At 39.9% G+C, this 12,699-nt stretch overlaps 2 protein-coding genes across 3 annotated transcripts in view; one reads left to right on the top strand and one right to left on the bottom strand.

The window, feature by feature from the left end:
* ptprz1b (protein tyrosine phosphatase receptor type Z1b) overlaps positions 1 to 1,528 on the bottom strand; it is a 60,445-nt gene extending 58,917 nt beyond the window's left edge. For both annotated transcript variants that reach the window (XM_084909377.1, XM_084909378.1), the window contains exon 1: positions 1,184 to 1,528. In XM_084909377.1, the coding sequence (XP_084765503.1) occupies positions 1,184 to 1,247 (64 nt within the window). In that variant the 5' untranslated portion in view covers positions 1,248 to 1,528. The remainder of the gene's footprint in view (positions 1 to 1,183) is intronic.
* A 9,291-nt stretch (positions 1,529 to 10,819) lies between these two features.
* On the top strand, positions 10,820 to 12,698 carry coa6 (cytochrome c oxidase assembly factor 6). Its single transcript, XM_084909422.1, has 3 exons — positions 10,820 to 11,003; positions 11,637 to 11,782; positions 11,997 to 12,698. Coding segments are annotated over exons 1-3 (246 nt in total). The 5' UTR covers positions 10,820 to 11,002; the 3' UTR covers positions 12,096 to 12,698.
* The last annotated feature ends 1 nt before the right edge of the window (position 12,699 follows it).

Below are 12,699 nucleotides of genomic sequence, written 5' to 3'. Positions count from 1 at the left end.
CCTCTAAGTAGTTCAAAGAGCACCTCAGCAAATTTAGAAACGTCTTCATTTCAGTCTTCACTTTTGAACTCTTGTTGAAAAATTCCTGACTCTGTGCCAGGAAAATCCCTCCTGGGGCCACTTCAATTTTACTGCCTCAGGTTTTATGATAACACTTAGATATGCCATATTGGTTATATTACAGCATCAATTTACTACTATAATATATTTCACAGTGAACGAAAGTTACCATCTAAAGCTACACTATTCGCTTTAATTCATGTAACTTGGCTTTGCTCCATGAGGGAGCTAGATCTTGGAACTGCCACTAATCTGGTTTTGATGAAATCTGAACAGATCGGATGCTTATGTATTCCAGTTATTAGTCTTTGGTAATGTGTTTGCAGTCAGGATACACAGAATTCACAGTTTCTTCCCCACCTGTTACGCAAATCTGTACCAATTTCAATACACGAATGAGCATCTATGATTCGTGAACAAGCTATTAAGGTGAGGTTAAAATGAGCCAACAAGGTCAAAAAATAATAACTGAGGTGAGTAAATGTTAAAGGCGTGAATTCAGCAGCCAAACCAAAAAGTACTTTCAAACATTATATAGAACCGTACTTAAACCACAATGAGCTAAACATTAAGCTTTCATATGGATTCCCGCGTCTTCCAATTTAAATGAAAATGTAGATTGTATCTACATGTTTGTGACTCAGAGAAAGCCCAGTGGAATCCCGTCATGTCACTGAAAATGTTGATTAATATTTATCTTCTCAGATGCGTTTAGAAGACCGCGAGCGTTCACCAAATAAAACATCAAACACCGAGCGCGCTCACAGCGAGCATCACATTTCATTCACTCTTCAACTTGTCTTTGAAAACGCTTCAACACGTCTAAAGCATGATCAGGGAAACCGCTGCATGCACTGCGCACGCTTCCTCTGAAACTACAATTATTCGCTGTTGGTTATCCTGAAACCCCGAGAAGCCAGCGGCAACATGTGTAATCCTTCTGTGTTTTCCACCGATTGCACATTTGGAAACACGGGCTGAAAGTGTGCCGAATATCCGGGGGAATTACACGGACCCACCGCTCGGTCTTTAAACGGCGTTCAGAAACATTCACGGCATCACTTGTCAGCCACCACAATCACTTAAATTGGGATTCTTATCATTTTCCTCCTCAGTTTCTTACCTATTTGGATGAAAAGGAGAAGCAGAGAGAAGATAATATGGGTCCTTAGAAGTGCTGTGTCCATGATCTCAGCACGCGAATCAAGCGCAAACAGGCGGAATGTGAGCTTTTAAGGGACGGACAGCGGGTCGAGTGCGTAAAAGATGCGTTAAGAGGTCATCATTCCGTCTCTCCAGCCTTGGACTGCGCTGGCGGGGATGTCGATTCGGATCGTTGTAGTTCGGCTCGGGTTGGTTCGGCTGGGTCTGATTTGAGGAGTGCGGGCTCGCTGGCTGGTTGGACGATTACGGACGCGCATGTACATCGCAGTAAGAGACGAGCTGTGCGCGCGCGCCGCCCACTGCCATTAATGGAAATCACTGTTTCGCTCCTGCGAAATTCCTTATGATGGTAGTAGGGACAGTGTGTGTGTGTGTGTGTGTGTGTGGCATGCGACTGTGATCAGGCTCTTATATCCCAGGGCGGCAGTACAACACATAATACAGTATTCCTCCTATCTACCCAATGAGATCTTGGTAATATGTGGCACTGTGGGAATGACAAGGATATGCAGTACTGTACCTGTGCTCTCTAATGTTACAGTGCTGTATAGTGACACACTCATTTCTCACTGCATAGCTCACTTTATTGATTTTTTTCATCCCTTACACAATATTGTGCAAAATTCTTGTGCCTCATTTCTTCATATTTGGCTAAAAATGGAAATAGCTGCAGTGATTTACTGAAATATTCAGTCAAATACTGCATATATAACAAAAACAGAGTTTGTACAATTCTCACAAGCTCAAAAGTCAATATTTGGTGACACAGCCTCGACTCTCTTATGCGAACTTTCTTATAATTTTCAGGTACGGTTCAAGTCCTCCTCATGTCAAGAAATTTTGTAATGACACACTGCACACCATGCCATGTTAAACCATGTTTTTGGCTAATATCTCTTTAGGAATCACCTTGTTCATGCAAAAATAATACTTTATCCCTGTCAAACTCTGTCATCTTTGTTATTTTTCATAGATTTAGTGAAAGAAATGGAAAATTGGTTCTTTACTAAGTGTCTAATTTGTGCAGACACAAAAGTTGTTCATCCCTTCAGTTACGGCCCTTACTGATTCATAGGTAAGTAGTTTAACAAACAAGAAAGAAATTCTACTAAAAATGGTCAGATACAAGACTGCAGTGAGTGAAAAAGCAGCCAATGTCCAAAGAAAATCTTTGAAAGTTCTTTAGAAATCTGAAAAACTGCCACTCAAGGCTGCTTTAAAAAATTCCAAGACAGTCTGGATCCTTGGAAGCAAAATATAAAGACATTAGGGATGGCGGCTTTTGCACAGTTTTTGTGACCCAATGAAACCCGGAGATGTGGGCTACATCTGGGCTTTAGCCACTGGTACACAGTATGGGTATTTGGGCTGCATCCAGCCAATACAACGCTTCTTTTCTCCATAATCAAGCCTATATGATTTACACAACATACCATGAGTGCCAAAAGTTTTCCTGGCCCACAGATTTTGTGGTGTTTTGGAACTGTATTTATTATTAAGTCTAGATTTCTGTTTGGGTTCACTGTTGTGGTGATTGAATGTTGTGAGGTTTCCTGTCTCGGTTTGGTTTATCTGTGCATGCTCCCTTGTGTGCTGAACATCATTCCTTTAGGATTCCTCCCTTTGCTCCATTGTGTTTACTTTTTGGATTTATGGTTTCTTCACTTATTAGACTTTGTTGCTCCTGGATGTTTCTCGCAGCCATAAAAGGCTCATTTTTATTTCAATCCTTTTTGTTCTCGTGTCTGCTTGTGGGACTTCCCTCCAGCCTTCATTATTACAAAAATAGTCGAAAGGTGGTGGTGTGTGTTTGTGATAGGAAACCCATTGATAGGAAATGAGCATGGCTTTTCATAGGCTAAGTGTCCCCACAGGCAATTTAGACAGCTGTGATGTCACAGAAATATCAACCAAAAACAAAGCATGGTGAGGTTACTTCAAATGGCTCTAATGTCACAGACGGACATCAGGTGGTGACCTTTAAAAAAAACAACAACAAAAAAAAAACAACTTGAATTTGAGCAGCTAAGCAGAGAAATGACGACAGTCTGCTGAGCTGAAGCAGAAACAAATAACAAAAACAAGAATGTGGAAGCAGCCGAGCCAGCGCAGTCCCACAGAGGAAACAGGGTGACGGTAGAGAGTTTTGGCTGTGGTTGGTTGTGGACTGATGGATTCAGGAGTTTTTGTGTGTGTCTGTGAGACAGGCATCAGTCACACAATAACACACAGCTCTTGTTGCTCTGTGTGCATTCATTAGCATAAATTAAGAGAGCTAATCCCCCCCTTAACTCAGGCCGGAGCCTCATCTCACTTGTTGGACCAACATTTTTTCGGATGCTTGTTACAATATCCCCTCTTGCGTCCGTGCTGCCGGCACATAAGAGTAAATGTGCATGCATGTTTGTGAAAGAACGGGAGTGTTGTCTGTGGAAAACATGCTGATTGGACCCTCAGTTTGTGTAATTACTCACACGAATAGAAAAGTTAAGCTACTGGGGGAATCTTCTCTCACTGTGTCTCATTCAAACCGCACAAACATTACATTTTATAGTCAAAGCCTGTAACATGAGTGTAAGAAAAGAGGGGTAAATGAATCAAATCATCTGATAACAAACATGTCAGACCCACACACGGTCTCCTCTGACAGTTGCAGCCTGATGAAGGCCTCCTGCAAAAACATCCAGAGCTTTCTCACATCCTGTTACTGAGTAAAGCTGATTCTGTTTCCAGTGCACACAGGCAGCTATGGATTATGGATTACGTGTTTGCTCTCTTTCCTCACTCTCACTGTGCATTCACATCACGACTGGAACAAGGTCAATAACCTGACAGGAGCTCATTTAGGTTACCCACAGAGAAGATTTGCGCCACGTTATCAGCGGCGCCTCTAATCACTGATTTAATGACACTTTAAGAAAAGATTCACGCCGCAGCTGCCCTCCATTCATCTTTGCCTCATATACTTCTAACTGTGGATGACTACTCAAGTAGTTTTTAACATAAATAAACCAGTTTGACAAACACCCCTTGTACCCTGTTCTGAATTTTCATGCACTGATACACCAAACACGAGCAGAGTCAGTACTCTTCTTGCCAGCTGCTGTCCAGGACAGTGGACTGAATGGAGAGGCAGCTGACTGAGTGTTTTAAAACACATAGAAATAAAAAATCTTTGCAGCGTTCATGTGGCTTCTTTCACATTTACACATGTGCATATAGTGTCAACAAATGTTATTTAAATGAGTGTGGAAATGCTAAAACTTCTGTTACCATGACAGTGGATGTCATTTCCAGACTGACAATGATATTGACTTGGAGGTGGCAACGGGAGGTCAGCATCCTGGACACCACTGGTTTGGCAAATACTACTCGATGTGTTCGTTTGTGTTTGTGAGTGAAAGAAAGAGATGCCTCCACCGTGGAGTGAGTGATGTAATGCTTACTGTAAGTGCTGAAAACATTGGGCTGCACATTATACAGTAGGTGGTTGCTCAAACACTGTACAGTACATTGTGTTGAGAATTCGTGACCCAAGCTTCCGTGTTCTCTGCGATTAAAAGGCAAGCTGACCTATCAGTCAGTGTCAGGAGAGAAAGGGGTTTCTTTTTCTTTTCTTTCCACGTTCATCGATTTATATTAGCAGTACCTGAGTGTAAGTGGTTTCATCTGAGAGTGAAACTGAATGCGAGCAAATGTGTGACTGTGATCTGACATTTACCGTCCTGGAATACTAAAGTCTCCACTAACAATCTTGAAGTCAAATGACTCATCTCTCACTCTATTTATCACGTGAGCAGGGAGAAAAAGGACTTACTTATCTGCAATTATGTTTTTACGATATTCAGACCTCATTATCGGCTCCTTCATTTCTTATTTGTCTCTGGGGAATAGATGCCATCTCACAACACTCATAAATATTCTGATGTGATGGCCCCTAGCACATGTTGATAAATGGACTAGCTGAACAAATCCAGACGTGCAGATCATTTATATCACACAAATTCATGTTAACATCATAGTCTCATTAACCTTGCTTGGATGAAGTGTTTACATGACAGTTTCTATGAGTCACAGAAAGATAGAGGTACACAGTGAGAGCAGAACAAGAATCAGACTGGTAGCTGAAAGATTCATTAAGGATATTTGGACAGATTAATGTCCTAGAGACAAAATCACATCTGCCCAATCATAAAATCTATCATAGAAAAATACAGTGAAAAAATAGAAAGTACAGTATAAAGACTCTCCTTTAACGTCAATAGATTGATCTGAGCGTTAAAGTGATAATAATGCTAAATAGGACTATTTAAAACAGAAAGAACAAAGAGAAAACAGCTTTAGTGAAATGTCTCTGTAGGTTTCTCAGTCATCCAAGTCCTGCTAGTCTAAAGAGCTTTGAAAGAAAGCGACTGGACTTTTTTAAGTTCTTGAAGGTGTTTCAACTCTCATCCAGGAGGCTTCTTCTGTTGCAAGATGTATTTCATTGCAATATTTAAAAATCACAAGCACGGATAAAATTTTAAAAGTTTAGCTTACAGACAGCGTGCACATTATATCTGATAATCCCTTTGCTGCTCTTAGAACTGACTTTAAACCTAACTGTCTTGTCACAAGTACTGTAAACCAATTCTTGACATACAGGCCAAAGTGACACTGACTGACAGGTGACAGCAGACTGATGGTCACCCCAAAGGAACAGGTGCTCATACAATTTAAAGCATGCATTAAAAATATAGAAAAAGTACTTCTTCCACTGGTGCAGCTTTTTTTAAATTCTACTTGTGGCATTATTCCTGATAACTGTGAATGGATAATACATCACACTGCTCCAATCTAACGGTCGCTGCTCACATTTCTGGTTCTCTCCGAAAAGAATCTGTTGCCAGATCAGATGGTGCTTCTGCTGCTGACAACATTGCAGTAGGAGGAAGAGGAAATGCTTTAGTGCTTTTAATAGCTTTGAAATGACACTGTGGATCAACCACCTCACCAGTTCATTTAAAAAAAAAATGAAAGCAAGACTTTCAAACAGAATGAGAAAATAACTTTGAGATCTATCGGAGTCAAATGAAAGTGGTGAGAGCCTACATTACCCAAATGGTTGATCCCATAGAATTAAGCTTCAAATTCCACTGATGACCCACATTGTATGTGGAGTGTGCACACACACACACACACACACACACACACACACACACACACACACACACACAGACACACACACACACACACACACACACACACACAAAATGATACAACTGTCAAAAACAGCTCCGTCATTTAAGTGCAAAAAAGAGGAGGAAATGAATATTCACGAAAGCACAAACCTTCCAAACCTCTGAGCTCTGCTTTATTTCCCTTTTAAACATTTTAAAACTTTCATAATAGCCCGATGTATTTTTGATGTGTAGTCACATCTCTTAATTGTGGGGTAGGAGAGATTCTTCTGGAAACAAAAACTTCACATGGACAGATCACGATCACAGCAATCTTTTTTTTTTTTTTTTGGAAATGTGCCTGCTCCATTTAATCTTTATTCAGTGGTTCATAACATTTTGTCTTCTTTTTCCTTATTATCACAATTTGTAACAAATAAATAAATAAAATATGAAGCGCTTTTCAAAAACATACACACGTTTCAGGAATGGCGCTTCATTTAGTTTATTGCAGACCCAGCCCTCCGTGTTGGATCTAAAAGCAGCTCTGCTCCTTCACAGAATGCAGTTACTAAGCCTTGGCTTTATAACCCACTTCCATTTAAGGTTATTTGGTTTGAAGCAGCACATAATGTGGCAGACCTTCCATGAGAATGAGAGTGAGAGTTTGCAGGGAGAGGGTATATAGGGGGAAGATTATAATTGGGCCGAGAGGTACAGTATACTTCATTTGGAGTTCCTGATTTTGCAGAAAGCAGTGGATTTTAAGTGCAAAGGGTCACTGTGAATGAGGTTTAGTTTTTAACATGGCATGAGGTGTGGCGTCATCAGATGTGTGGACCTCTATTCTTCAGCCTGCACTCATTATTGAAACAAAGTTTTCTCAAGAAGCCAGTCTGAATAGTCTGAGCTGCCTGTGACTGTACTTCAAATTAAAATTCACTTCAGTTCAATTCAGTTTTATTATATAGCACCAAATCACAACAACATTTGTCTCTTTATATTATATGTAAAGATCCTACAATAATACAGAGAAACCCCAACAACCAGACAACCCCCTATGAGAAAGCACGTGGCAGCAGTGGGAAGGAAAAACTCCCTTTTAACAGGAAGAAACCTCCAGCAGACCCAACGCTCAGAGAAGGACGGCCATCTGCCGTGGCTCTGCTTTGATTCTGCTTTATCAAAAAAGAAAACAAATTAAAAAGCAGACAGGGTGCCAGTCTCAACCCCAAATCCAAAGTGAAAGCTGGTTCCACAGAAGAGGAGACTAAATGCTCTGCCTCCCATTCTACTTTTAAAACAAGATGTGTTCCTGAATGTTTGTGTTTTTCTGTTTTGCCTCCATATTTGTTGCTCTGTGTTGTGTATTAGTTTCAGATCTTAATCCAACAGTGCTTTCCATGGCTGTGGCTTTGCACTCCCTGTTTCTCACCGTGTGAAGTCTAAACTTCAACTCGTGTGAAGTTTAGAGCTCAAAGACTCATTCAGTAATTAAGCTCTTGCAGTGTGTATACAGTACAACATGGTTCTTAATTCTCCACCACATTGTTCAATATAACCAAGCGGCAGAAATCTTATGGTATTCAATTTCAATTCAATTTGATATATACAGCGCCAAATAACAACAACAGTTGCCTCAAGCCACTTTATATTGCATGGTAGACCCTATACAATACATACAGAAAAAAACCCAACAGTCATATGGCCCCCTCTGAGCAAGCACTTTGGCGACAGTGGGAAGGAAAAATTCCCTTTTAACAGGAAGAAACCTCTGGCAGAACCAGGCTCCCTGTTGGTATTGTCAACAATATTTTAAACTTAAACCTAGTTTTTTTTTAAAATTCTTTAATTAACCCTCTGTCTCATCCACTACCATCTTTCAAATTGCAAGTCAGACTAATTTAACCCTTTATTCATCATGGGTTCACCAGCAGGCCCATTTTGTAAGCACTCTTAAAATAACTGCAACTCTGTTACAATTTTTGCTAAAAGTCAGAAATTTCCTGAAAGATGAGATTGATTTCTTTAATTCTATAGCCAAAATGACAAAATAAGTCCATTAGGTCTGTATGGATCCTGCTTGATAAGGGGTTGAGCCTCATGTATGGTTTGCTTCCAGCAATCTCAGCTGCCTGAACCACTCTGCTGCACTCAACTGCCTCTGATTCTGAAATAAAATCTATTGAACTATTTAGCTCTAATCTCTGAATCCAGATTTTGATTCTTAAATCCTTTAGTTCTTAATAAGTGTGTGTCCCAGATGAAACGAGTCATCGTAAGTCCACAGTCAACTGAAATAAGGATGCAAAACTGCGAGTCACAAATTACAGACGTGAGGGAGACACTCATTATTCATCACTCAGAGATTTACAACACATCTTCAAAACTTTGCAGCTTGCCTTGGAGCCTAATGCATTTTTTAAGCTGAGTTACTTTTGCACAGGAGCTACATAAGCCGACAAGCATGTTTACCATAAGATTTGGCGAAGGGTTAGAGCCTGGTGGGATAAAGCTCATGGCAAATGCATAGGATTCCTCCCACATGAAACAGGCTCTCTTTTTAGATATTAGGACTTTATCTTACAGCACTGGTTCAATGTGAGTCAATGTGAGTTGTTGGTGTTTCTATGATAGCATGAAATATGCATCTTGTGTGTCAACAAAAATCCAATCAATTAACTCATCACACTGTAATGTAACAATTTTAGTAGTGTAGTGTAATTGCAGACAATTTTAGCCACTTTAAGACTTTTTTGAATATCACAGCCCCTCGTTTATTTATTGGCTTTCCACGCACTTCCAGAGAGCTGCTCTATACCTGCTGAAATCTGTGTAATGAAGTAAGCTCAAATAAAAACCCCTCATTAACAGAGGAAGTAACACACCAGACGTGAGGTCAGTAAATGGTTTGTGCCATAAATAGTGAATGAAGTTCTGTCTCTGAAGAAACGCACTCAAGACGCGCACAAACACTTACTTTCCCCAGAACAGGGTGAGCCTCTCACCCTTGCATCGGGGGTGCTTGTGTTTTTCATTCCCTTCAGTCTACACACCAACTAGGGTGGATTTCTGCTGGGCGCCATGGCAACCAGTGGGGCTATTCTCCATCACAGTGGCTGAGGGAGGAAAGAAAAAGGAGAGTTAATCAACAACACGCATTTCCCACTAAGACACACATGCACACACATACACAAAAAATCATTACATTCACTTATCGTTTGCTGAGGCTTCCACGGATAATATGGAGGTATGGATAAATTCATGACCTCCCATACAAACAGACTCAAAGTTTTAGCAAAATATCCCACGGTCACAGCTGGGGTTTCCTGTGTTCCTGTGTTTACTGACATTAAACTATTCCAAACCAAGTTGCAACTAGCAGCATTCCTACCTTTGCCAAGGAGGTTTTGTTGTCTCACTCAGTCTGTTTGTTATCAGGATTACTCAGACTTATGGCTTTAACACTTAAAATGTTTAAGTTTTGAAGTTAATCTGGATCTGGATCCATGAAACAGAATTTTTTGGAGGGATTTTTTTTTTTTTTGCCAATATGAGACAGAGTCTTTTTCCCCTCATATCTTTACAAATGCATAAGAAAATGGAAAAAAAAAAAAAAAAAAGAATCATCTACAGTTTGAAAAATCCCAAACCAATCAACAGGGTTTGCATGTTCTCCCTGTGTCTGTGTGGGTTTTATCTGGCATGGCAGCTTCATAAAACTAGACTGGAGGTACTTTCTTCCTTGAGGACTGAATTGTCAATAACAATACTAAAAGACCTATCTGGCAAATAAGAATAAAATCACCTTAAAACCTAAACTAGAAATGCCAACCCACTGTTGGAGACAACTCAAAAAGAAAATCTAGCGATCCAAGAGTGTCAAATACAGTGCTTATAATTCATCAGCCGTCTCTGTCCTGTGATTTTCTCTAAAACCCAAGTGGCCTGTTTCAAAGAGTCCACTTCTCTTTAACGATTTTCTAGTCCAATGATTTCTTCTGTCCAAACATCACTGTAACACCTCACTGCATTTGGCACATATTACCATTTGGACAGTGTAAAAAATAAATAAATAAATAAATAAAAATATAAAAAAGATGTTAACGTTTTACAGTGGATAGAATAGAAAAATAAATGCTGTCAGTGGAAAATTTGCTATCAATCACTCCCTCACATGTTGCTTCCTTTAGGAAATACCATCCTGTAATATATATATATAGTGAGAGAGAGATGTCATACCACCCTGACAAAACCTGCCTCACAAGCAACACAGTTTAAAAATACAATTTAATTAAACGGATTAATTACTTAATATTACATTAATATACAAAAAAAACAACAACTTCAAAACCTGTCTTCCTCGCGCTTCTTTGGTTTAACAATGGCGCCATCACCTGGTACATTTTAGTAGGTACGTCCAAACGTCATCACGGCGCGACAAGGAAGCGCCTCTGTGAGCGTCCTTCACTTTGCTCTATGCTACAAACACCCGAGCAGGTTACAAAAGTCTGGCGTTTGTGGAGTACAAGTAGCTCTGTGCGGGTTGTCGGGCTTTATGGAGTGAACGCGGGAGACTGAAGGGTGACGTGCTCTGAGAGGTTTCCGCGTTTTTATTCAGTGAGTCACGTTTAGCTAAGTTTATACAGATAAAGTTGGTGTGGCAGCTACCGGTGTTGTGCCACAAAAGTCATTTCTAATATTTCTCTGCTTTTTTAGTGCCTAATATGTTTGCTTATATTGGTAAATAAACTGTATTCAAGAGGATTTATAAAGGTGTTATATATATATAAAAATAAAGAAATTTTCTATTTTGCAAGTATTTTTATGACTCTTTGTATTTGCACCCACATTATATCCAATCAGTTAGTCCAGTCATTTACAACAGATGAAATATAGTCATTTTTGGCAAATACCGGAAATTAATTGTCTGACTTTTTGCCACAGCACCTGTTGTTGTGTAAGGTTACAGTCTGGTATTAAAGCAGGCTTAGAAGATGTGCAAGTTCTTTTTGAGGCTGTTTTCTCAGTGTGAACACAGAAAGTCGTGAAAACCTGTGGACAATATGTGAAGGTAAAGTTTATACAAAGCTTAGATTAACTGACGTGTTATATGGATGAGGGGACTTTCCTGACTAGAATAGATTTCTGTGGTAGAGAAACTTATATTTTAACAGTTTACCTGTGCTAAGTCATTAGCTATTAAAATTTCTGTTTTATTGATGATTAATTTTCTCTTTGTGTTTGGGGCAGTGATGACAGCTCCAAACTCAGCAGAAAGGAAGGCCTGCTGGGACGCCAGGGACCATCTATGGAAGTGTTTGGATGATAATGATGACAATGTTGCATCGTGCCAGAGGTTCCAGAGCGAATTTGAGGCCAAATGCCCGGCCCAGTGGGTAAAATATCCCATCTTTTTTATTAATGGTTGAAGTTAGGGCTGCAGATAGTGTCGATAGTAGTGTCAGAGATGAGCAGCTGACAGTGTTTATTGGACAATTTTGGAAACTTTAAGTTAAATGTAGACATTTAAAGAACATTTTAAAGAACCTAAGCAGCAACAAGATTGTCAGCCTTTAGTAGCTTCTTGCTCCTTTTCATTCTCCCCTGCAGGTGAAGTATTTTACCAAAAGGAGAGACTTCCTGAAATACAAGGAGAAGATGCAGACAGAGGGATTCACACCTGCTGAAGGCCCCCAGGGGGCATCCTAATCACCTAGAAACCATCAAGAGCTGCAGGCTGGCCTGGGTTTGCTGAGGTGCAGGACTTGGACAGAAGCTTGTGGCTTTGTTGCAGACAGAGTGCGTGAAGATCATACTAATAATGTTATTTATTTTTAAAAATAAAGGCTGCTTTAGGAAATACAAGTGGCAGCACAAGGGACCCATTTGAAAATCCTCATATCTTCCATCCCCAGAAATGCTAAAGAGTCCAGAGTTATGGAGTCCAGTAGGATTTCACCTCAAAGTAACGTGTCATTTTGGACAGATTTTAGTATCGTTACCTCCTGCTGGAATTCTGAAGTCTCACATTCAACCTGTTGCCATTAGTTATCATAACACTGTCCAATATTAATGTTTCTGTGGTTCTGTTCAAGCAAAACAATTTTTTTTCCCTAACACGTCTGTATTTCTCTGAGCAGAACAGAGAATTGTGTTCTACTTTTGCATCTGCCTGGTGTTTTTCTTAAAAATATGTGATTTGCAAATAAGAGCTGATCTGATAGTGGAGATTTAAACTCTTTACTCTCATTTTTCGAAAACCTTAAAAGCTTGAATGACTTGTGTCGTTCAAGAATAAATCAAAACGACAGAG

The sequence above is a fragment of the Perissodus microlepis genome, chromosome 17 (assembly GCF_051167445.1).
Source record: "Perissodus microlepis isolate ML-2025 ecotype Zambia chromosome 17, ASM5116744v1, whole genome shotgun sequence".
Lineage (NCBI taxonomy): Eukaryota > Metazoa > Chordata > Actinopteri > Cichliformes > Cichlidae > Perissodus > Perissodus microlepis.
This window is presented reverse-complemented; position numbering and strand designations above follow the sequence as displayed.